This window comes from Mauremys mutica, chromosome 12 (genome assembly GCF_020497125.1).
Source record: "Mauremys mutica isolate MM-2020 ecotype Southern chromosome 12, ASM2049712v1, whole genome shotgun sequence".
Lineage (NCBI taxonomy): Eukaryota > Metazoa > Chordata > Testudines > Geoemydidae > Mauremys > Mauremys mutica.
In genome coordinates, this window is record NC_059083.1 from 60,360,408 (window position 1) to 60,385,862 (window position 25,455).

Sequence of the window (25,455 nt, forward strand, 5' to 3'; positions counted from 1 at the left end):
ACTAGCAGGGCTTCAATTTTGCTCCAGTTCTGTGCTAACAGCTGTTAGATTTTTGATAGTATTGCCCGGTGCCATTAAATGCTGTGTCTAGTATGCAGTAAAGGCACAGATTTTGCTGCAAGATTAAAATGCCATTTAAAAGCCACACTAGAACAGGCAGTACGTACCTTTCCTGATAAGGATATGGGTCGCTCTTCAGACTTTGTTCAGAAATAATCATTCTTTGGTATAACACCCCTAACAAACAAAAATATTCACATGCAACAGATAGTAACAAGAGAGTGGCCTGATCCTGCTCTCACCCCAGCATGAGTTAGGAGTAACTTTGCTAAATCAGTGAAGCTATACAGCGATAAAGCAGGTGTGAGAGGAGAATCAAGCAGGCAGTTTCATATAGCCCAGAATAAAGACAGTAAAATCTAAAGGGAATTCAGCTAGAACACATGAAAACACCTTCTGTTTAGGGATAGTCCCAGCTACATACTGCCTGTATTTCATGTACTTTGTTGACTAGATTACAAGTTATGGGGTGGACTCTGAAGCAGATGCAGGAGAAAGGGCTTGATTCTCTGCTTATTTTACCTTGTGTCATCATTTGTGTCAACACAAAGTCAGTACAAACTGCGGCCACATCGGAATGGTGGTGCTTTCTACTCCTATTGCTGTGGTGTCCATGATGACCCAAGGCGCAAGGCAATGGAGAAACTGCCCCAGAGAGCCTAGTCCCATTCAACTGTTGCCAAGGGAGAGTGGTCTTGTGGTTAAAGTAATGCTCTGGGAGATCTGTGCTCTCTTCCCAACTCTTCAGTGGAGACTGCGCCTCAGTTAAAATGGGAATAATACACCTCCACGTGGTGGGAGGGCCTGTTTGGTGCTCTAATATATGGTGATGGGAGCCAAAAAACCATAAATAAGAAGAATTTTAACAAATAAGGCAGAGAAAACGGAAAATACAGGATTTCAGCAGTACTGTTTCTAAACACACCTATTCTCCAGAAGACACTAACTGGCTCTTCAGTATTTGGCACCTGTTTATCATAAAAACAGATGATGAGAGAGCAAACATTGGGAAGGCTGCAGGATTCGGTTTGACGGAGATTTCTCATGGCAAGATACAGATCTAAGGAGAATGGTTTTACTGTGTGGTTTAATAACAGTCTGTCACTAGTAACCGTTGTAGAGCACTGGACTGGCCCTGCTGGGCCCATTGCATTGCCATTGCAGACCAATTTCCATTGTTAATTTCTGGTTTTAGGAGATGGGACTCAGAAGTTCTGGGTTCAGTTCCTGGCTCTGCTCCAGACTCCACGTGTGTGACCTCGCGGAAACCACTTTGTCTCCATCTTGTCTATTGGAATTGTGAGCTCTTTGGGGCAGGGGCTGTCTTTTTGTTCTGGGTTTCTACAGCACCTAGTGCAACTGGATCCTGGACCATGACTGGAACTCTCAGGCGCTACTGGTAATACAGATCATAGTAAATAACTTAGCAAAATGCGGCTCTGATCTCAGTGTATGCCTCTGGGCACAACTATAATCCCCAAAATGGTTATAGCACAGGGACGGTGAGTCTCCTTGAGATCTGGGTACGGAGGGTCTCTTCTAAGCACAATTCTCCTCCTTCCTCCCCCACATCACTCAAAGTGAGGCTGAGGTCTCCACGAGAAGAGAGCACGGTGTGACGGTCTCCTGTGCTGCAGCCACTTTGAGAACAGAATGAGAGCACTCGCTGCCTACAAGAGGACCTCTTAGACATTTAAAGACACAATGCACAGAAAATACTTATCACCCTTCTGGGGACTTAAATAAGTACTAAAGCAAAGACATCACCATTTCATAGCTACACCCCCACGCCACAGGAGAGGCACCATGAATTCCACAAACCTGGTATCACTCTTTCTATTTTTAACCGGAACGCGTAGTCCAAGCCAATGGTACAGTAAGGCTTCGGCAGGGTTAGTAGCTTTTTACAGAAATCATACACTCTTTCATAGAGATCGTCTGAAATGCAGGGAGCCTGGAATGGGAAAGGAACAGTTAACAAGATCCCAGCGGAGATGGAGCAGCCTAAACTTAGGGTTCCTGTGGGGGAATCTCTTCACCATATGTGAGAGCCATAAGAAACAAGCTGCCCAGAGATGCAAGGACTCAAGGTTAAGGACCAAATTCATCCTTGGTTTAAACGGCTGGAACTCTAGCTGATTTCGATAGGCCTGAATCTGACCCTAAGACTAGACAAAGTAATGGAAATTCTGCAGAGATCTAGAAATACCCTCTTGCAAGGCTGCAGGGGCTGGATGTCTAAAGGCATTTAGGTGCCTAAGCACATAAGAAAACCCCCTTTACACCTTTGCATCTAAATACCTTTAAAAATCTGGCCCAAGGTGACATTTATTTTTTTCACATCCCATGTTGTTAAAGCTGAGAATTCAAATGCACAAAATTGGGAAATTTAAGGTTCTTGCAGAAAAACTGATCCAGCCATATTGCACAGGCAATGTTTTTGAAAATATATTCTATGTAGTTATACATGTATCTGAACACTATAAATAGGTACAACATGGCTAACTGAATGGTGGGCCTGATTTTAACATCACCTAATAATAATATCTAGCTCTTATATAGTGCTTGTCATCTGCAGATCTCAACGTACTTTACAAAGGAGTTCAGTATGATTATTCCCATTTTACAGGTAGAGAAACCGAGGAACAGAGAAGGAAATGACTTGCCCAAAGTCACCTACTAGCAGAGTCAGGAACTGAACCTAGGTTTCTTGGGCCCCCTACTAATACAGTGTCCATGAGGCCACACTACCTATTCTGCAATAAATTGGGTGCAAGTGATCTCAGGGCCAGGCCCCATAGCTTTGAATTTCCCTGGACTGTTAAATACCATCTGCAGATCTTACCTTTATTAGCGTGTACATTAATGTATGAAGCAGGGGGATGATGTAATGTCTATAATCTCCTTTTTCTGCCTGCAAAATCAAGCCAAACAGTTAACTAAAGCTCATGCTGTTTAATGACTTGCTGACTGGTGAAGCAATTGAGTGGTGTTTGCATCAGAAGAAGGAAATCCAAATGAAATGCTGAGCACACCCTGGTCTTTTAATGTACAAAGGCTGAATTTCAGCAAGACAGAAACGCAGCAGCCTGCCAGCTTGGTCCAAGTTCTCAGTCCAAATAAATGTCACCATTTGCCTGCCAGTTTAACAGGAAGACTCTTAAAGCAGCAAGCTGGGCAATATTTTGAGTCTGGAATGATGCTAATGGTCACCAGATTTATTTCTAGTCACTGGGAGGCCCAAGGATTTGTAGAGATTCATGTTTCTTTTATTAATGAGGAACTGAATTGCGCTCCCACGCCCAAGCACATTTCAATAGATTGACAGGGACAGGTTCTGTCTCAAGCTGACCCCTACATGCCACTGCTCAGTTGAGTGTAGATAATGTCTGAGGAGACACACAACACAGTGTGAGTGTTACAGTCTTTCCTATATTGTTTAAGGGCGTTTCAAGTGCCAGGTCTGTAACTGCCCAGTGACAGAACTTTCTTTGTTTGTAACACATTACAGTAGCTCCTCACTTAATGTCATCCCGGTTAACGTTGTTGTTTTGTTGTTATGTTGCTGATCAATTAGAGAACATGCTCGTTTAAAGTTGCGCAATGCTCCCATATAACGTTGTTTGGCAGCTGCCTGGTTTGTCTACGGCTTGCAGAAAGAGCAGCCTCTTGCAGCTAGCTGGTGGGGGCTTGGAACCAGGGTGGGCCAGCAGCCCCCCTATCAGCTCTCTGCTCCCCTAAGTTCCCTGTGAGGCAGCCACTCAGCAGGCTATCAGTTGCCGGCAGTTCAGCTGTCCCTCCCCACACTGCCATGTGCTGCTCCTGCCCTCTGCCTTGGAGCTGCTCCCAGGAGCCTCTTGCTTGCTGTGCAGGGGGAGTGGGGAAAGAAGTGTGCTAATGTCAGGGTGTCTGCCTCCCCCCACACTCCTGCCACACATCCCCCTGCTCTTTTACCCGATCTCCACAGAGCAGGGGGCAGGGGATGGGGGAGAGACACACAGGACTCAGGACAGAGCAAGCTTGCTGGCAGCAGCCTCTGTCTCAACTTGCTGATCTACTTAAAAAGACAATGTACTTAGAGTGGGGTCAGTGTACTTAAAGGGGCAATGTGTGTCTCTCTCTCTCTCTCACACACACACACACACGGTGTGTGCCTCTGTGTTTCTCTGCCATGCTGTTTCCCCTCCCTCCATTCCTGCTGCCTTGTAGAGTGAGAGGCTACATTAACAACGTGTTAACCTTTGAGGGCTCAGCCGAGTGCTAGTTCATCATTTAGCAGTAAGGCATTCCCTGGGAAATATCCCACCCTCTGACTCCACCACCTCAACCAAGCTTCACAATCATCATTGCTGTGTACAGGATTAAATTGTTTGTTTAAAACTTATACTGTGTATATGTGTCTCTGTGTGTGTGTGTATATATATATACACACACACACACACACACATATATATATATATATATAGAGAGAGAGAGAGAGAGAGAGAGAGAGTGTCAGTCTTTTATCTGGCGAAAAAAAATTCCCTGTAACCTAACCCCCTCCCCCCATTTACATTAATTCTTATGGGGAAATTGGATTCGCTTAACATCATTTTGCTTAAATTAGCATTTTTCAGGAACACAACTACAATGTTAAGCGAGGAGTTACTGTACTGGGGTTCAGGCAGCTTTGTGTGATGAGCTTGCTCCCCGAGAAGGGAGCAGGGAAGTGTTTCTAACAGAGCTGGTCAGGATTTTTTTTAAAGTGAAAAATGGCTACAGTGTAAAATTTCTGGTTAAAAAATGGGTTTTCAGCAACTGAAAACCAAAGCACTTTGTTTTTTAGCTTTTCAACCCCCTCTGCCCCCTAACTTAATGCAAATTGATATTTCCCATGAGAAGTTCTGCTTACACCAAAAAATAACCATTTCCCATTGAGAAAACTTCTTGATGGAAAATTTCCAGCTAGCTTTAGTTTCTGATCCTGCACAGCAGAAACAGAATACAGGTCGCTGCATCAACCCCTGCAAAGGGCCAGAGCAGGACACAGCAGACCCACCATAGCTCTGAGCCCTGAATAGCCAATGCCCAGGCTGCCAACCCTCAGGGGTTCAAAAGAGAAAATTCCCCAGAAAAAAAACCAGATTTATTTTGCCTAGAAAGGATCACAGAGCCTAGTGCCCAATGCAAGTATAACATCCTGGCCTAGTGTGAATGCTAATGTCTCTGGCTAATATCCTGCCACAGCAACCATCCAGTCTGCTGCTATGGGCCAGGTACAGGAGTTCCGCCTTTGCTTAGACAGCAAGAGCTTGTGCTTTTCCTCGCTGGAGAGCCCAGGTTTGATCCTTGCTGTGAACTCTGGTAGCTGTGATTTGCAGCACTAGTACAAATGGCATAATAACCTGGAAGGAGCAGTGACTCTGTGTGTCAGCTGAGAAGCACGAAATCAGCTGCAGCCACATCAACAATCAGGTGTACGACTACTCAAGCTGACCCCTCTCACTTTACACCTCCCCAGCTCTCACACATTTCCACACCTTTTCATTCTCTGCTTTCCCCTGCCAGCCTTCCCTTGGGAGCCCAACTCAGCGATGGAGGTGGAGGGGAACAGGAAGCACACCTAGCCTCTGCTAAGGGAGAGGGCTCACTATATCTGCTCTGATCACTGAGATAAGGTGCCTGCTGCATTCACTCTGGCAAGCAGCATGTGGTGGTTTGTATTTCAGACCGAGACCTTTATTTTATAAGCAGAGAGCCAGAACCCAACCCTTGCTAAAGAGATGGCATCAAGTGTCAGCCAGCCAGCCTAAGCGGCTGCAGCACTGGCAAATCAGATGCCACTGCCACTGCAACATGACCATGGCACGGAAATCTGAGATTACACCCAGAGATAAACACCCGGAGCCAGACTGCGGGTGTGCGTGTGGGTGGGTGCAGGCGGACAAGCAGATGCAAAGGATTTCTGCCCCCTCCTCCCCATGCCTAAGGCCTTGTGGCTGTCAGAAGGGCAACAAAGAGAAGGGATCTATGGCCTCACTCCATCTCTGCAGCAGCCTGCAGAGCAGACAGAGAACACCATGGGGAGCAGCTTGCACTGCCCTCCAGCTCAGGGAGAATATCCCTAGAGCACTGCCCCCAGCCATGCCCCTAGCACCCTGGGGCCCCCAAGCCAGGGCCTGGGAGCAGCTCTGTACTGGCTGGGCAGAGCTCCATCGGGGAGAGTAACCTCAGGGGGCATTTCCGCCCACTAAAGGCCCCTTGAGACTGGTCACACACATTTATTACCAGTATAGCTATTTCAATTGGGGGGGGGATTTTTTAGCAATACAGATTTTCTGGTACAGTCCCTAGTGCGGATGCAGTTATACTGCTATAAAGGTACCTTATATTGATATCGCTTATTGGTCTTCCCAACAGAAATAAGCTAGACCAGTATAAGGCAGTTTTATAGCAGTATAGCTGCACCCGCACTGGGGCGAGTGGTACTGCTTTAACTGCCCCGGTCTAGTTAGAGCAGCACACCTTTTGTGTGTAGACTAGGCCTCAGTGTCACTGAGAATCTGGCCCAGAGGCTTCAGCACTGCACAGAGTGGGCAGGTGAAGGCCCTGGCACTGGGGTTGGGGTATCTGAGTAATGTAAGGAGAGAGGATAATGGCCGCATAGTAAGGCAGCAGACAGTCCTGGGGGAGGGCAGGTCCAGACAGTCCTGGGGAGGGCAGGTGGGACAGACCGGGTTTGCTCTAGGGGTGCAGGAGGGTGTAGAGCAGCTAGATTATAAACGGGAGTCACACTGTGAGATGTTATAGGTATGCTGGGCTTTATGCCAGAAGATGAAGGGATAGCTCAGTGGTTTGAGCATTGGCCTGCTAAACCCAGGGTTGTGAGGTCAATCCTTGAGGACGCCACCCAGGAATCTGGGGCAAAAATTGGCCCTGCTAGTGAAGGCAGGGGGCTGGACTCAATGACCTTTACCTCCCTGGTGGTCTAGTGGTTAGGATTTGGCACTTTCACTGCTAAGGCCTGGTTTCAATTCCCAGTCAGGGAAAAGTGACTTTAAACCGAAAAAGCTTCAGTTATTCTTCACTTGCAATGTAAATAAATCCATTGTATTTTGGGGAGAGATAGCTCAGTGGTTTGAGCATTAGCCTGCTAAACACAGGGTTGGGAGTTCAATCCTTGAGGGGGCCATTTGGGGATTGGTCCTGCTTTGAGCAGGGGGTTGGACTAGATGATCTCCTGAGGTCCCTAATAATCTATGATTCTATGAATATAAGAACGGCCCTACTGGGTCAGATCAAAGGTCCATCTAGCCCAGCATCCTGTCTTCCGATAGTGGCCAATGTCAGGTGCCCCAGAGGGAATGAATAGAACAGGTAATCATCAAGTGATCCATCCCCTGTCGCCCATTCCCAGTTTCTGGCAAACAGAGGCTAGGGGCACCATTCCTGCCCACCTTGGCTAATAGCCATTGACGGACCTATCCTCCATGAATTTATCTAGTTCTTTTTTGAACCCAACAAAACAGGAGGTGAGATATTGGGGTTTCTCAGCCTCAATAGGATGGGGAACTGGCATACAGTCTGTGATCTGATCAGCAGCCTGCTTGTGGGGAGAGGTGGCGATGTGTAGGTCAGATGGGTGGAGGGGAAGGTCTGTAGTCTAAGCATAGGTGGGCCCTGACACAGAGTAGCCATACAGCTTCTTGTAGCACCTTAATTCTAAGCTACCAGACATTCAGACATTTGTCCTTTAACCACAGCACTGTGTTTCTCAATTCAGGTGACACCAAACAAACCAGGTCCTTGTGACAAACCCGCTGAGCAGCTGGAAGCCAGGACGGGGCAGTGTGATGAATCTGCTAAGGGTGACTCTCCCACTGCTCTCCTCCGCCAGCCACGGAGGGAGATAGGTCATGGGGGCTGGGGAGGAGGTTCCATGGCTATTGAGAGGGCAGCTGGGGTCCCCGGGAGAAGCGTTGTGGAAGGCAGTTGGTGGACTGGTATCTGGACCTACGCACCCAGCTAAGTTCTTACAGAGCTTCCCCGAATTGTGGTGTTCACAGCATGCCACCAAATTACAGGAATGAGGCTGGTGACCACACACCCTCCCTGGCGACAGAGGAAATATTGCAGGGCAGAAACACACATCAGCCCCCACAATAATTCCAGCCTCTACTGCCTCCTGGTTTGGCCATCCCAGGCACTGAGCTGTGCAGTTAACATCTCTGTGCTCAGAGTCAGAGCTCCAGAGACGGCTGGGATCTTCCTTCCCAGCAACATCCATAACAGCAGGAAGGGGCCGCTGCAGGCACAGAGCTGGCCTAGCAACCCAGTCAGAGATGCCACGCTAAGGAGGGCCATATAAAGCCATAGTGAGATGGCTATGCTAGACACGGACCAATTCGGTACCAGGCACCAATGGCAGACATTGCTCTCTCTTCTTACCCTTTCCAGCTCTTTCACCAGGATTTTAACCAAGATGGCGCTGTTCAGGGGATTCCGATCCATTTTCTTATGCAAGGTCCAGCGCAACATCCCTGTGAGACCAAGAACAAGGGAAAGGTCATCCAGCAGAAAACAGTGCTAAGGAGGGCGTGCACCATGGTAGCTAGGGGTGGGAACTAAGCCATGAGACCGGAGTTCTAAGCCTGGCTCCACCACTGACTTAGGGCATGTGCATTCTTGGTCCTGCCACAGCGCAGGGGGCTGGACTCGATTCCTTTTCAAGGCCCCTTCCAGCCCTATCTTTATATGAATCTAAGATTTTTGCTGGTATAAGCTGCATCTTCTCTAGGGGTTTTTGCCAGTTTACAGCTTGTAACTATAACCAGCAAACCCTTTTAAGTGTAGACAGGGCCTCCATGGGGAAGTTTACTGGCATAAATATACTGGTACAAATATACCGCAATAGCTATACTGGTAGAACTCATCATGTGGACACTTATTCTGGAATAAGTTTCAGGGTGGTAGCCGTGTTAGTCTGTATCAGCAAAAAGAACGAGGAATCCTTGTGGCACCTTAGAGACTAACCAATGTATTTGGGCATAAGCTTTCGTGGGCTAAAACCCACTTGGGGGAGCTATACTGCTGTAATTATAGTGGTGAGTTTCCCCATGCAGACAAGAAATCTTTAGTTACAGCCATGCAGTTTCTGTGCCTGGATAAATCTTACCTCCCTGAGCACTCTGACAGGAAGTTATAGTCCCAGGGCTTCAACGGAAGCCTCCCACACGTAACACTGCACACATTTCTCGATGGCGAGAGATGAGAGATGCTATCTCTGAGCCACCGCCTTAGCCGCGCTACCAGTACATGTGCACATCAGAGCCGGAGAGCTGGTAGCAATGCGGAGTCTCATGCCAAGGGTAGTATCATCAACCCCAAGCAATCATCAGAAAGTCGGATTTTTTTAAACCACATGATTTGTCAGCCAGGGATAAATAGTGGATTCTTTTGATTTGCTTGCTGGGTTTTGAGCCGTTAGCTCGCAGTGGGGTTCCATTTTCACCCTTTTCTCTGCCACCGTAATGGCTGGAAGCTGACTTTTTTAAAACAATTGTAGCAAAGAGTCTCCTGGCCATTTCCTGATCCCAGGAGCTGGGGCTCTAAGGAAAATGACAGATATCATGTGACTTGAAGCAGAATCATGGGAGTTGGCAACACTTAGAGTGTAAGCGCCTGGGGCAGGGACGGTCATTTTTATTTCCCCTGGTTTGTGCAGCACCCAACATAATGGGGTCCTGGGCCATGACTACAGATACACAAACAACACCACCACCACCGCAGTGATGAAGAGATGACTATGCACAAACACTTCACCGTGGTTACAACTGGTCTGGTCTTGGTTTTTAAAGGAAGGCTGAGGCGCCCCAGTCAGAGAAACCAAGAAACAGCAGGCTGCCTCCAGGCATTAATTCCAATTTCCGAGTGACCTGGGCCAAGGAACAAAGTGTGTATGTGGAGGGGAGGGAGGCGAGTCCTCATCTCACCGCTATCCCTCTGGAGCTATGTGTGCCTTGCTTTGTAAAAATTGTAATTAAATCCCTGACATGGGATTGGATAAATCCATGAATATAAGAATGGCCACACTGGGTCAAACCAAAGGTCCATCTAGCCCAGTATCCTGTCTTCCAACAGTGACCAATGCCAGGTGCCCCTGAGGGAATGAACAGAATAGATCATCATCAAATGATCCATCCCCTGTCGCCCATTCCCAGAGTCTGGCCAACAGAGGCTGGGGACACCATCCCTGCCCATCCTGACTAATAGCCATTGATAGACCTATCCTCCATGAATTTGTCCACAAGGTTGCTGGAACAATTTGTATAGTGGGGGTACTGAGAGCCACTGAAACAAACTGTAAACCCTGGAGATAATGGAAACCACTTCAAGCCAGGGGGTTTATCTAGTTCTTTTTTAACCCTGTTATAGTCTTGGCCTTCATCGAACATGCTCCATGGGGCTGGCCAAACAAAACCACTTCCTCACGGCTCCAAGGCAGAAGCCACTGCATAGCAAAGATGTGAGTCTGGTCAGCAACAATGGGCTGGCTCAACAGCAGCCTGTCCGCCAGGCTCTCCCCATAATGTTACAGAACACGGCACCCCCTGGCAGTCCTGGTCTGTAACTGGCAGCAGCATCCAAGAAGACAAAAGGTCATGGCACATGAGGGCTCCATCTTGATCCCAGCAGAATGCACCTGGACCCAGCTGCGACACTGCATGCTGGGACCTGCGGTCTCCATTACAGAGATGAGGGCAGTGGGAATATTGAGGCTGCTGGAAATGAGAAAATGAGGCTGCTGGAATATTATCAATAAGGCACCGGACGGGACAGTGGTTGGGCACCTCTGGCTCAGACTGCCGGCTTGAGATGTGACGGCAACCTCTGTGCACCTTCCCAAGCAGCAGCTGGGAATGTCTGCCCCATGCATCATCTAGTGGCAGAATTACACGGACCCACTTTGACTGACAAACACTAACAGACTCACTCCTGGGGTTACACTGTGAAGGCTGCACGCGAAGATTGTAATGGTCTTCATTTTCCAAGCAGCTGGCAATGATTAGTCATGGAGCCAGATTCTACTCTCAGTCATGTTAGCACCAATCTGGAGTAACTGTGCTGGCTTCTGTTACTGACAGAGTAACAGATCAGACTTTGGCCCATGATACTGCCATTGGCATAAAACTCCGCACTGCTACCAGCTTTCCTGGGTTCTATATTTGATTCTGTCTCTTACAGCAAACAAGATGCTCTGGCTCTAAGCTTTATTTTAGCCTGGTATAAAACAGAGATGACAACGCAGGCCCGTGTCCCAGAGAAGATGGGATGTGTAATGATTTCATGGTAAAAAGCCCTTTGACATCTTTGAAAGGAAGGGGCTACAGAAGGGCAGAAGAATATTATTATTATCATCATCATCATCACATCTCTGTACAGATTCATTGTCTATCGAGCATTCAGATTACCGCGGTTGCCGTCACACAGACTTTGAAATGCTAGCTGCTGATAACGTACAATAGCAACAAGGATAAAATCCATATACAGTCGAACCCATTTATGTCGACCTCGGTTAACTTGCCAATCCTGTTAAGTCGACGGTTTACAAGTGGAACCGCCAAACTCCCTCTTTGGCTTATGAGTTTCTCATCCGTTATGTCGATTTGCCGAACCCTAATATCTCGAGCCCGTCCCCGACCCACCGTGTCCCCAGCCGCCGGCTCCCCGGCTCTCCAGCCGCGCGGTTCCCCAGCCGCCCGCTTCCCGCGTCCCCAGCCGCCGGCTCCCCGGCTCTCCAGCCGCGCGGTTCCCCAGCCGCCCGCTTCCCGCGTCCCCAGCCGCCCGGCTCCCCGCGTCCCCGACCCACCGTGTCCCCAGCCGCCCGCTCCCCGGCTCCCCAGCCCCGCGGTTCCCCGCTTCGCCGCCGCCCGCACGTCCGCCCGGCTCCGCTTCCCCGCCCGCCCCCCCCGCATACCCGGTCCCTGCCTGTCCCCGCCCGCCCGGCCCCGCATACCTGGTCCCTGCCCGTCACCGCCCCACATACCTGGTCCCGGCTTCTCCTGCCGCCCGCCCGCCGGCTCCGCTTCCCCGCCCGCCGGTCCCCGCGTGCCCGCCCCCGCATCCCCGGTGCCTCCCTGTCCCCGCCCGCCCGCCCGCCCCGCATACCTGGTCCCTGCCCGTCCCCGCCCCACATACCTGGTCCCGGCTTCTCCTGCCGCCCGCCCGCCGGCTCCGCTTCCCCGCCCGCCAGTCCCCGCTTCCCCGCCCCCGCATACCCGGTCCCTGCCTGTCCCCGCCCGCCCGCCCGCCCGGCCCGCATACCTGGTCCCTGCCCGTCCCCGCCCCACATACCTGGTCCCGGCTTCGCCTGCCGCCCGCCCGCCGGCTCCGCTTCCCCGCCCGCCGGTCCCCGCTTCCCCGCCCCCGCATACCCGGTCCCTGCCTGCGCCCGCCCGCCCGCCCGGCCCGCATACCTGGTCCCTGCCCGTCCCCGCCCCACATACCTGGTCCCGGCTTCTCCTGCCGCCCGCCCGCCGGCTCCGCTTCCCCGCCCGCCGGCTCCGCTTCCCCGCCCGCCGGTCCCCGCTTCCCCGCCCCCGCATACCCGGTCCCTGCCTGTCCCCGCCCGCCCGCCCGGCCCGCATACCTGGTCCCTGCCCGTCCCCGCCCCACATACCTGGTCCCGGCTTCTCCTGCCGCCCGCCCGCCGGCTCCGCTTCCCCGCCCGCCGGTCCCCGCTTCCCCGCCCCCGCATACCCGGTCCCTGCCTGTCCCCGCCCGCCCGCCCGGCCCGCATACCTGGTCCCTGCCCGTCCCCGCCCCACATACCTGGTCCCGGCTTCTCCTGCCGCCCGCCCGCCGGTCCCCGCTTCCCCGCCCCCGCATACCCGGTGCCTGCCTGTCCCCGCCGGCCCGCCCGCCCGGCCCGCATACCTGGTCCCTGCCCGTCCCCGCCCCACATACCTGGTCCCGGCTTCGCCTGCCGCCCGCCCGCCGGCTCCGCTTCCCCGCCCGCCCGTCCGTCCGCCCGCCCGGCTCCGCTTTGCCGGATCCAGCCACGTGCAGGCAGCGCGGTAAGGGGGCAGGGAGGGGGTGGGGGGGTGGATAGGGGTTTATCTCGATCATTGGTTATCTCGATGGCTTTTGGCAAACCCCTAGGCCGTCGAGATAACAGGGTTTAACTGTATTTCAGTTTTGCAGAGACTGAGGATTCATTCAGGATAAGATCTAGTTTTAATTAATGGTAACATAGTCTGTGTATCCCCAGCAAGATCTATTTTAATTTTAATTCAGGCTGCCAAGGCTCTGGAACCCAGTTGTTTGACTGACAGCGTAGGGTTTCAACTCTCCATAACTGGGGCACATAAATAGCCCGTTCAGCTGAGGAGCCCAAAGCATTTTACAAAAAAGGGTTTTGTTCCCATGTTACAAATGGGGAAACTGAGGCACAGAGAAGTTCCGCGAGTTGCCCAAAGCCATGCAGTGACTCAGCGATGTAGCTGGGAATCAAGTATCAGAGGGGTAGTCGTGTTAGTCTGGATCTGTAAAAGCGGCAAAGAGCTCTGTGGCACCTTATAGACTAACAAACGTATTGGAGCATGAGCTTTCGTGGGTGAATACCCACTTCGTCCGATGCACGTACATATGCATGTAGCTGGGAATGAAACCCATGATATTTGTCTCTCAATGTCCTGGTCTAATCATCCAGCCTTGCATATTAATGAAGGTTATTGGAGACCCTGTGCTGAAGGAGAATGGAGGAGGTTGGCTAGAGCTGCTCTGGAAGCATCATACAGAGTAGCTATAGTGAAGGCGTAAGGAGATTTCACAGTAGGAGAAATGGGTGCCCCAAACCAAGAGTTGGTTGAAAATTTTAGTCCCTCTGGGACCAGCCTCGCAAGCCAAGTGCACACAAGGAGATGAGAACAATGTAGAGCATCTGCCAGTGATTTAGTCTGAGTGTGGTGGGAGAATACTCAGCCACCGATGTTCTGGGGCCTCCGATCGCAACAAAATCAGAACAAACAGCGAGGGCAATCTCTGACACTGACCTTGTCTGAGGCACAAAGAACAGGAAAGAGACAGTGCTAGGAAGCTGAGAGAGGGCCTGTCTTACCTCGCTCACCCTGGAAGGCATGATGGTGTCCATCGAGTTCTCGAAGGAGGGCACGCACGCTGCGCAGAATGTCCGACTCCACCTCTAGTGCAAAGGGAGGAAAAGGATATGAGCAACCAGCACAGCTCTGCTATACTTGGGTAAATACTGGCACGTGGAACAGACCTGCTCGCTGCATAGGCATAAGGCGCCTACCCTGTATCACCTTCATTTAGGGTAGGTAGAAAGTGCCACAATTTTACAAAGGTTACAGAACTGGGGAACTCCAGAGATGGTCTCAATAGACTAAGGCCAAAATGTTCAGACATGGTTACTATAGCTAAACTGCTAAATCCACACTGTGAATTCCCTGAGCCATACAGCAGTATAAGCAGCAAAGGGTCTATACAGAATTTTTGCAACAGAAATTTGTCAAAGAATTGTTGAGAGTCCGCAGGAAAAAAATGATTTGGCCACAGGCTATCTGTAAACGAAGAACGGAAACTCCTTCACATTCGGGTGTAGCAGGACCTTCTATGGAGCAATGCCATTTGGCACCAGCTGGGGAGCCGGCCAGCAATAGGAAGTATGGTCATCATGATAACTGCTCAGAATTTGGGGGTGGGGTGGAACAAGCAAAAAAATGTTGTTCAGACCGAGTTCAGGCTGTAGGGAACCTTGTCAGAACGGTGTCGTTAACACATTGGATATCTGAAAGTCAGGAAATTTAGAGTTAAGGTTCTTTCGGAAATCTTAACTCTGTTCTCCTCACCCTACCCATATGCCTATGTCCTTCAGGCACTGTGTAGCCACTACACTTCAGATAAAAGACATACACTCCTCACTTAGACTGGACGCTTTCTGTGGGAAGGACTATCTTTCTCTTCTGTGTTTGCACAGCCCCTAAAACAACAGGGCTCTGTTCCATGATGGGCAGGCGCTGCTACGCAATAATACAAATAATAACAACCACTGTACTGCCCAACTCTACTGAGTGAAGTACAAACTCTCTCGCCCACCATATAGGAGCCAGTGACATTCAGCATATTGCCTGTTTCCTTCCATTAATGAGCCAACCCGCAGACCCGCCTTCCGACTGAGGTCAAAAAGCCTGTCACATATTACCCTCTACGTACAAATAGCTCCCTCCCACGCTCACAATACCACGAAGCCTGTCCGAGTTGTTCAGTCACCATTCCATATAAACCACAAACTGCCTTCCCCTCGAAAAACGAGAAGCATCACTATCGCCATCCTAGTCGCCTTCCTGACACGGTTCTGAGACCGCGACACTCACCAACAGCTATATGTTGTGCTCAGCGCCTTCGGCGGCATGCCTGCGGAGGGTCTGCTGGTCCCGCGGCTTTGGCGGACTTCCCGCAGGCGGGCCGCCGAATCCGTGGGACCGGGGATCTCCCACAGGCAAGCCACTGAAGGCAGCCTGCCTGCTGTGCTTGGGGCGGCAAAATACCTATAGCCGCCCCTGACTGTAGGGAGCAACCCACAAAACAGCTAAGTACAGGAGAAAGACTAGGCAGGAAATCTAGTAATCAAGTTAATAATCAAGGAACTTCCAGGAGGATAGTAAGTTTGGACCAGCTGTTCTGTGTAAGTGTGTAAAAGTAATAGGGTGGGCCAGGTGTCTGATTCAAAGCCCATTGGAGTTAATATGGAAAGATTCCCATTGATTTCAATGGCCTTTGGATCAGGCCCTACAGCAGCAAAAATTCAATCAAAACCCAAGCTCTCTGCTGTTCTAAAATCAGTATGTCAGTCTGACACCCGCAGACCAGCTTCCAGGGACTTAGTGAGTGTCATTAATATCTAGATCCAATTTGCTGAGAGCTGGGAGAAGGCAGGCATGGAGAAAGAAGAGAAATAATCTTCAGATGAAACAATTAAAGCTGATTTATTCCATAGCTGTAAAAATCCTGCTCCAGGACCCCAGAGGCATCTTGCCTTTCTCTTCGTTAAAATAATCCATTAATTAATTAAAAAGAGATAATGCATTAAGATAATGAAAGATAATTCAGATTTGCATTAATTTTTTGCAAAAGGCCTTTGTACTTTCTTTCTCTACAGGAAGATGCAGAAGGGAGTTTGCAAAACATTCCTTGACTCAGAATACAACAGCTTCATTCTCTTAACCTGGACCATAACATGCATTCAGTTCCACTGATATGGACTGAACTGCAGCCTGTGATGATCCTGGAGGTCTATATTCTACATTGTGGGACTGAAAATAAGTAGCATTCCCACCTTCTTCCTAACAGAATTATACACACAACCTGGCCAAAATTTACCATCCTCTTGGGATTTCCTTTATTATTAATTGCATTACCAAATTTCCTGCCAAATGTGCAGAGTGGATTTTGGCAGGCTGAGCACAGTGTGCAGGTGTAGGTATCACGGTCTCAGAACCACGCCAGGAAGGCGACTAAGATGACAGTGACAGTGGTGTTTCTAATTTTTAGAGCAAAAGGCACTTTGTGGTTTATGTGGAATGAATAGTGACTGAGTGTCTGGGACAGGCTTTGTGAAAGAAGAGTCGGCGTGGTGGAATTGTGAATGGGGAAGGAACTATTTGTGATTTGTACGTGCGTGAAAATGCTATGGTTTCCTGACCTCAGCTGGAAGGTGTGATGGCTCATAAATGGAAGAAATGAGGCAAAATGCTAAATGTAGCTGGCTCCTATGTGGTGGGGAAGAGAGTTTGTACTTCATTCAGCAGGGTGTGGTGCTGTACATCGAGGACTTCATCATAGGCCTTGTCTGCGCACAAACTGTCATCAGTTTAAGATATGTTTACACTACAGCACTGCAGCTATGCTGTAGTGTATACATTTGCTATAGTGATAGGAAGGATTTTTCCATCAATGTAGTAAATCCACCTCCTTTAGAGGTGGTAGCTAGGTCGAAGAAAGAAATCTTCTGTTGACCTAGTGGTGTCTGCACCAGGGCGTAGGTCGGCTTAACTACATCTCTCAAGGGGGAGATTTTTTCACCCTTATGAGTGGCATAACTAGGTTAAGTAAACTAGGTTTCAGAGTGGTAGACGTGTTAGTCTGTATCAGCAAAAAGAACGAGGAGTACTTGTGGCACCTTAGAGACTAACAAATGTATTTCGGCATAAGCTTTCATGGGCTAAAACCCATTTCATCAGATGCATGCAGTGGAAAATACAGTAGGAATATATGTACAGAGAGAGAGAGAGAGAGAGAGAGAGCATGAAAAATGGGGGTTGCCATACCAACTCTAACAAGACTAATCAATTAAGGTGGGCTATTACCAGCAGGAGATAAAAAACGTTTGTAGTGATAATCAGGATGGCCCATTTCAAACAGTTGACAAGAAGGTGTGAGTAACAGTAGGGGAAAAATTAGCATGGGGAAATAGTTTTTAGTTTGTGTAATGACTCATCCACTCCCAGTCTTTATTCAAGCCTAAGTTAATGGAGAGTCAGATCCCTGGACATTTCAGGCTGAGTTTTTTGAAAGCTCTCTAATGGGATCCAGGTGCCTGATTCCCACTGAAAATAAAATGTCTGAGAATCGGGTGTCCCAGTCCCATACTGGCAGCTGGCAAACATTCCCATTCTCCTTTCCCCATGCATTTACCCCAGAGTGGCTACAGGGCACCTCAGTTAAGGATGCTTCTGTGAATTAAGGCCTCTTGAATTAAGGACTTTGTTGATAAGGCCACTTGAGCTAAGAGAGATAACATGGGTGAGATAGTATCTGTTATTGGACCAACAAGACCAAAGCTTGTCTCTTTTACTAACAGGAGCTGGCTCATTAAACTTGTGATGTTATCTGATTAAAATATGACCATGTAGATCATTGTTGCTACCACTGTTATATAACTGCAACAAATCTTGTACAAAGTATGTCAATGTAAGGTGTCAATGAAAACGTTATTGTTTGATTATCCTATTTGTATGCATGTATAATTTTTATATCTAAAGTTATGAATATTGTCTGTAGACCTGTATTTCAAATGTGTTCGCTTCTGTGATCACACCCACAAGGCAGCTTACTTCTAGTCTGGCCAGCACATTGTGAAGGGACTATTCAAGTTGAATGGCCCTTCAAAGAGCACTTAACTCACAATGGACCATACCAGAGTCTTATCCCTACCTGATGGACCTTCCTGTGGATGTTCTAGCTAGAATTTTACCTCTCTCTCATATCCTGGGACCAACAGGGCTACAACAACACTGCAACCAACTTTAGCTAAGGATGTGTTTGCTAAGGAGTTCTGGATTAAGGACACCTCGATTAAGGAGGATGAGTAAGGTTGCTACACCTCCTAGGATGACGTGGGGTGCACTCCTTGCTTTCCGGTTAATCATAAGGATATGCCAATAATTAGCCAGCTGGCTCTATGCAGTATTTTCCTTGCCCTAGCTACAGCACTGATGGAAAGCTAAATGCTAACTGCACCGTACCACGATACCGTAACCAAATCACAGGTGTTGTGTGGAGCGACGCCTATCTGGGAATTAAAGTTGCATTTTCCATTCTAAAGGGCCTTTCCCAGATGCTTATAACTTTTCAAACATTTACCTCTCAGGCTGAAATTTTCCACGTTTGGTCTTGGGCCCAAAGCAAATTTTCTCAGGAAGGCTGAGTGAAAATGGTTGAGCCATTTCTGAGCACCCAGAGATTTTTGTCATTATAAACAAATATCCATGTTTGCAATCTTTGTGTGATCAGCTCTAGCACTGGGCAAACCAGCATCATAAAATCTGAATGACGAATCTAAGCTGGAGGGTCAAACAGCCCTGTGCAGAGAGCCAGCAAAAGGCCCTTGAATTACTTAAGTCTCACTTACATCCTCAAAAGAGCATCTAAGTGTAAAGACACTGAGCTGGCCTCAGGAGACCTGCATTCAATCCCTTGCTCTGCCACAGGCTTCCTGCATGACCTTGGGCAAGTCACTTAGTCTCTCGGTGCCTCAGTTCCCCCATCTGTACAATAATCTTTCCTTTGTCTGTCTTGTCTATTTCACTGTGAGCTTTCAGGGCAGAGGCTCCTTCTCACTGTGTGTTTATGTGGTGCCTAGCACACTGGGGTCCTGATCTTGACTGGGGCCTCTAGGTGCTATGGCCATACAGCTTACACAGTGTATTAATACCTGTGAGGTAGGTAGGTAAATGTCATCTCTACTTTACACAGGGGAAAACTGAGGTACAATGAAAGGAAAGGAAATGGGACTAGAACCCAGTCCTACAAGCGGCCTTTCTCCTAGCCTGCCAACCCTGCACCTTAGTCATACCACCATCTGACCTCCCTGGGCCCACAGCAGTACCAACCCAACAGGGCAACCTCCTTAGTCATTAGATGGACTTATTTCTCACCCAGCCTCTCGCTCTGCTGAAATGCCTAGGGCTGTCTTGGCCAGCTTGCCTTTCCCTGCTGCCTCAGCCCACCCGCTCAAGGACATTGCTGGTGATCACAGACCTGCGTTCTCCATGAATGGGCAGGGAGCAGACGTGTCTGTCTCAGCACTTCTTGACCAGTAGGGTGAGCAGGTGGCAGCTTCTCACTCAGCACTTGCATGGCCTTGCGTCCTGTGTCTCACCTGCAAAACAAGAGAGACGCAGGTGAAATCTCAAGAGGAAGGTGGGCTCAGACCAGCCCAGGTGTGAAAATGAGAGCGGGAAGGGGCACACATAGGGAGAAGCCACCAAAATGGGCAGCCACAATGGGTGACGGCCAGGTTCCCAGGAGAGCTCAGCATCCACCGGGGAGCCCATGGGCCCTAATCACCCTCTTGTTCCAGCCTCAGCAGGGGCCAAGGATTGAGTAAGCCATAGAGGAGTCTGGCTGCTCATGCTGCCCCAGTTCTCAGGACAGAGAGAGGCCTTTAGTCTCCGGGGCATTCAATCTGCACTGCTCATCATGAGAAGGCTCATCTAGGCCCCTCTGAGCTGCCGGGCTCTTACTAGAACATCCTCAGGACCTGCAAGCTTGTCTCCATGACCAGGCCCGTGGCAGCCTCCCAGAGGGGGGCAGGAGAAGCCCTGCTGATACCCCTGCTGCACAATCCCCAGCTTCCTGTGCAGGCACACCAGAGATTGGCCCTGGCTGGTGTCACCCGGACCAGAGACCTCCTGGGCTCCATCTGGAAGGACTGGCTGAACCCTGGGTGCTTGCCCTGCACGTGGGGCTGCTCACACCATCTGCTCCATGAGGTGAGGGCTGCCTGCCCCTGCCTCTCTTACTTATCTCGAGCAGGCCCTGCAAGAGGGTGCACCCAACCTGCCCCTATCCCCTCACCCTCCAGAGCTCACCATTGGGCCCCTGCTCCGCAAGCCCCAGCAGCCATGCCCAGTGCGCTACCTGAGCATGCTGAATGATATCCAGTCAGTCCGTCTCTGAACCATGCCTAGGGAGCATCTCCATGCTCTCATGCCCCATACCACGCATTTCCTTACCCTCACGTCCCATCCCAACCCAGCTGCAGGATGTTCTACTGCAGGCCAGTCTTTATTCCACCCCAGTACCTCGGCCCACTGGGGATATTAGTTGGTAGCTCCTGCATGGAACTGTGAACATGGGCTTGTCCCTTCTGCAGCAAGAGGGAGGCCTTGGCAAATGCCTGCCACCAGTGCACCAGGGTGCAGCCCCTTTTCTGGCTCCTCCAGAACCTCCTGCTGAGGCACTGTCTGCACTTCTCCTTACATCTACTTCCATGCACGCTGCCAGCACACAGCGAATGGAAGTGTAAAAGGTACACGCTGTCTCCCGCACCCTCTTGCGGCCAGGCACTGCACTACAGGGAGACCCTGCCCTAATTTCCCTGATGCAGCCATCTGTAAGGTCAGCGAGGTTGATACATATTGAACTGTGCCCCCCTTCTGAGGGTCTTGGTCATTAGCAGAAAATTCAGCAGCACCACAAGAAAGCCCCTCACCCAGGCTTCTTAGCAGGGAGGCAGACTCCAGCTGAGCATGTCAATCTCATGTTTAAAAGGCCTTCCCAACCTGGATTCCCTCCTGGAACCAGGGCCTTCCTGCCCCTTAATTGCAGGCTGGGCCTCCTGCAGCTCTCTGGGAACTCCTTCCCCAGGTAGCACTGCTCCTGGGCAGCTCCCTCTCCCCACCAGCAACCCTGCCCCAGCTGAGCTCTGGCAGCCTTTCATCAGGCCCAGGTGCTCTTCAGCTAATTAGCTGCCAAGTAGCCACCTAGGCAGCTGCTCACAGGTGGGCTGAGATGGGCTCGTTCGCTTCAATGAAACCCATCACCCTGACTCTCCTCACAGGGGCCAGCCACCCCGTGGCAGGCCAACAAAGCAGAGACTGGTACCTAGTGCTTGTCGTGTCTAAAGCAGCTTCACAGAGATGCTAATGGAAGAGCTCGCTCAGTGAGTCACACTGCAGAGCAGATCTGGGCCTTCAGACAGGGCCTGGTGGCACCAAGGGTCGGGGATTCTCCCAAAATAGCCCTTGGTAAATTGAACGCCCAATCCCCACACAGGGTCTTTAACCCCCCTCCATAACACACACACATACTCTGAATGGCACAAGCTGAGCTGTACATGGTCATTCAGATCTCAACAATTATCCTGGTGTCAATCGGGTATCATGCCAGTGAAGTCCATGGGGCTGACTCTCTTTCAGCCTTCACCTTGCCAAGTCTTTTACACTAGTGCAAAGCGGGTGAGATGTTACCGCCCTGCTCTGCTAGGGCTTCCCAACCAGTTTGCACTGGTGCAAATGATGGTAGTTGGCAATGGTGAGTGGGGCCCAGCTGGGGCACAAGCTTGTCTGGGTCAGAGGAGAACCTGTTCCATGCACATCTTAGAGGCACAGTATAAACACTACAGCTGTTCCACTCACTTCAAGTCTGTTTGCCAGAGGGCTCTGCCTTGCTCCTTGACTGAGGGAGAAGAAAGGGACAGATCCCCACTGTCCATTAGATTTCCCTCAGGGGAAGTGGTGGTGGGGTATTTCTGTAAGAACCCCATGTTAAAATATTAGCAGCCCATCCCTGAGGTTAATATCATTATTTCTGCTTTATACGTGGGGGAAAAAGAAACCCAAAGAGATTAACTGCTGTCTCCAGGGCTGCCCAGGAAGTAAGTGCTAGAGCCAGGCATTGATCCCAGGCATCCAGAGTCTGTTCTTCAGCTGACTTTGAAAAGTAGAGTAGCTTTAACCTTCAGCTCCTCCTAGTGCTTCTCTCCCCCTGGATTTGGGCTCCTGCTGGATGCCCCGTCAGGGATGTAAATGACTTGATTTGAGGGATGAAACCCCCCCACCGCCTATGCTTCCTTTTCACCAAGACACGCTGTCCTGCAGCCAGCCAGGTGCGCAATGTATGAATCAGGTACATGACTGTCACAGCACAGCAGTGGGCAGCCTCACCTATACACAGTGATGAGTTCCCAAAATCCTAATAACCAATTCCCTACCGGGTCCTCGGCGGCACTTCGGTAGTGGCGGGGGGGTGGTGTCTTCACTTGCTCTGGGTTTTCAGTGGCATTTCGGCAGCGGGTCCTTCACCCGGAGTGAGTGAAGACACACACATACCCCCACCGCCCAATGAAGTGCCGCCGAAGACCCAACAGGGAACCGCATGGTGAGTACAAGCCTCACGTGCCTGTCTCCCCCACATCCTACCCCAACCCAACTCAACGTCCTGCCCCCGACTGCCCCCCTCAGCAACCCCCCCGCCCCCGCTCCTTGTCCCCTGACCACCCCATCCTGAGACCAGGAGTGAAAATAAGTCCAGTGACTTACCAGTACGCGGGGGCCAGCTCTGGCCCCCGGAAGGGGTGTGGCTGAGTGAGTCAGAGCCAGCCCACCCTGTAAGGTAAGTGCTCCCTGCACCAGTGTAGCAGCAGCAGCCCGGAGCTCCGGGGGCTATTTAAAGGGCCCAGGGCTCCCCTGCTTCTACCGCCCCGGTCCTGTAAATAGCCATGGGAGCCCTGGGGAAGCGGTGGGGCTCCAGTGGCTATTTAAAGGACCAGGGCAGCAGAGGCAGCTGGAGCTCCGGGCCCTTTAAATAGCCCCTGGAGCTCCCCACTATCCCAGGGCTCCGGGGGCTAGTTAAAGGGCCTGGGGCTCCCCTGCTTCTACCGCCCCGGCCCTTTAAATAGCCACCGGAGCCCTGGAGTAGTGGCGGTGGGGCTCTGGCAGCTATTTAAAGGGCCGGGGTGGTAGAAGCAGCCAGAGCCCCGCAGCCCTACCCCAGGGCTCCAGCAGTGGGGCTCTGGTGGCAATTTAAAGTGCCTGGGACAGGAAAGTCCCGTGGGCCGGATGTGGCCCGTGGACCGGAGTTTGCCCACCTGCCGGCCCCTTTAATAACTGGTTCTACATTGGCTTCTAAATTTAACAACCGGTTTTTGCGAACCGGCTCCAGCTCAACACTGCCTATACAGGCCTCTGCCAGGGCAGGCTTAACTCACTGGCTGTCCCGTTACCTAGGGAGAAGCAACACCACAGCCATCCCCACATCAAACCCCTCCTAATCACAGTCCAGTGGCTCAGAGAATCAGAGGCCATAAGGCAATCTCCCGCATAGCTCTGTCAGGGTCTTTGCAGGGCACCAAGAGAGAAGCCAGCCAGGAACCTGATGGCTTCCCCTGGCGCTGAGGCCTCATTGTTCTCTTCAGAGACAGGGGGAAAAAACAAGAAGTGGAATAGGAAGGAAGGGAGATTTGTCTGCGTCACACCACCATGCTCACTCTGGCATGCCTGGGACCTGGCCTCACTGCTCAGGAAGGCCGAGGACTGGGTTAGAGGTTCATGCTGCAGAGCATGGAGCATTGGCAGAGCTGTGTGCAGGAACAGGACTGGAGTAGCAGGGAGGCTGTGGGTTGGAACTGAGGGGTATCAAGAGAGCTGGGTGTGGGGAGCCCAAGACTAGCATGGCGGGGGGTTCTGTGGGTCGAGAGTGAGGAGCACTGGCAGATCTATGTGAATGAGGAAGGTGAGCCCAGGAATGGATAGCAGGGGAGACTCAGGTCAGGATTGAGAGACATCAGTAGAGTTGAATGGGGCCAGATCACAGTACGCTCAGCTTTAGCGAGTGCTGTCAGCCACTCACTTACAAGTGGATGTGCTCAGGTTGGTGGCAGGGATGGGAGAAAAGAAGGAATTAATCTGGCAGTTTATCCACCAGCCAGCCAGCCTGTCACAGAACAGCGAGTGCCAAGAGAGAGGGAGGAGAGGTGAGGACTGGAGAAGGTACAGACGAGCATCAGGAAGGTTCATTGTGCAGACACAAGCTCCAGGAACTTCCAGTGACTGGGTGGGCGCTGTCTGTGTCTGAATAGGAAGGCTGTCTTGCTATACCTGTGGAGCCTGCACACACTCAAAGACAGCCTGTTGTTCTGCCCTCCAGACAGCTGCCCTGCCAGGAAAGGTCTGACATACCTCACTGAAGGACTAAGAGCCATCCAGACCACAGCCCAGGGCCAACCACTTTGACTGTCTCTCAACTACTGGCCCAGGCTCATGGAACAATGTGTTTCTCCACAGGGGCCCGTGGGGGGAAGAAGCAAGTGTGACTGGTGGGTCTGTAGCTTCTTTAGTCATGGCTCAGAGACGGGATCCTGGTCTGTGCTGGGGGCCAGCCATCGCCACGGGATCAGAGCAGGAGTGAGGGGGCCTGGGATGCTGGTGAACTACAGACTCCCAGATGGAGTGAGATCAGACCAGAGGATGGGGCATCTGAGGACTTTTGTTGTTTCCAAAGATCTGTAACTCTCAAGTACTTCAAGAATCAAGTTTCCGTGGTTAGGAATTCCATTGCTAGGCCTGTGTCCCTTGTTTTTCTGCCTTGCTGTCCCTAAAGGGGATAGTTAACGAGAAGGCCAGAGTGCCCACAGCCCTGGCAGAGCTCTGGGGTGCAGGTGTCACTTACTGGGGGGCTTGGGAGGCTAAGCCACTGGTCTAAGATGGTGGGGTGGCAGTGCCCCTGGACAAGTGTCTGACAAGAGCGTGCCCTACAGATCCTAAACCAGGGGTAGGAAACCTACGGCACACATGCCGAATGCAGCACGGAAGCTGATTTTCAGTGGCACTCACACTGCCCGGGTCCTGGCCACCGGTCCGGGGGGCTCTGCATTTTAATTTCATTTTAAATGAAGCTTCTTAAGCATTTTAAAAACCTTATTTACTTTACATACAACAATAGTTTAGTTATATATTATAGACTTATAGAAGGAGACCTTCTAAAAACATTAAAATGTATTACCGGCACACGAAGCCTTAAATTAGAGGGAATAAATGAAGACTCGGTGCACCACTTCTGAAAGGTTGCCAACCCGTCCTAGACTCTGCCCAAACCCAGTTGACTAGGAAGCAT

General features: G+C 50.8%; 1 protein-coding gene and 1 non-coding gene across 6 annotated transcripts in view; one reads left to right on the plus strand and one right to left on the minus strand.

The window, feature by feature from the left end:
- The window catches only part of PIK3R6 (phosphoinositide-3-kinase regulatory subunit 6), an 85,985-nt gene that overhangs the window by 24,157 nt on the left and 36,373 nt on the right, over positions 1-25,455 (minus strand). For 2 of the 5 annotated variants that reach the window (XM_044983850.1, XM_044983851.1), the window contains 6 exons: positions 19,600-19,720; positions 14,159-14,242; positions 8,488-8,579; positions 2,906-2,974; positions 1,882-2,014; positions 168-237 (listed from right to left, as the gene is read on the minus strand). In XM_044983850.1, coding sequence (XP_044839785.1) covers positions 168-237; positions 1,882-2,014; positions 2,906-2,974; positions 8,488-8,579; positions 14,159-14,242; positions 19,600-19,612 — 461 coding nt within the window. In that variant the 5' untranslated portion in view covers positions 19,613-19,720. Of the gene's footprint in view, positions 1-167; positions 238-1,881; positions 2,015-2,905; positions 2,975-8,487; positions 8,580-14,158; positions 14,243-19,599; positions 19,721-21,055; positions 21,242-25,455 lie in introns of those variants that run through there. The other 3 variants (XM_044983852.1, XM_044983849.1, XM_044983848.1) reach the window with 3 other exon arrangements.
- TRNAE-UUC lies at positions 7,017-7,088 on the plus strand. The gene has a single exon. It is a non-coding gene; the product is annotated as a tRNA-Glu (tRNA).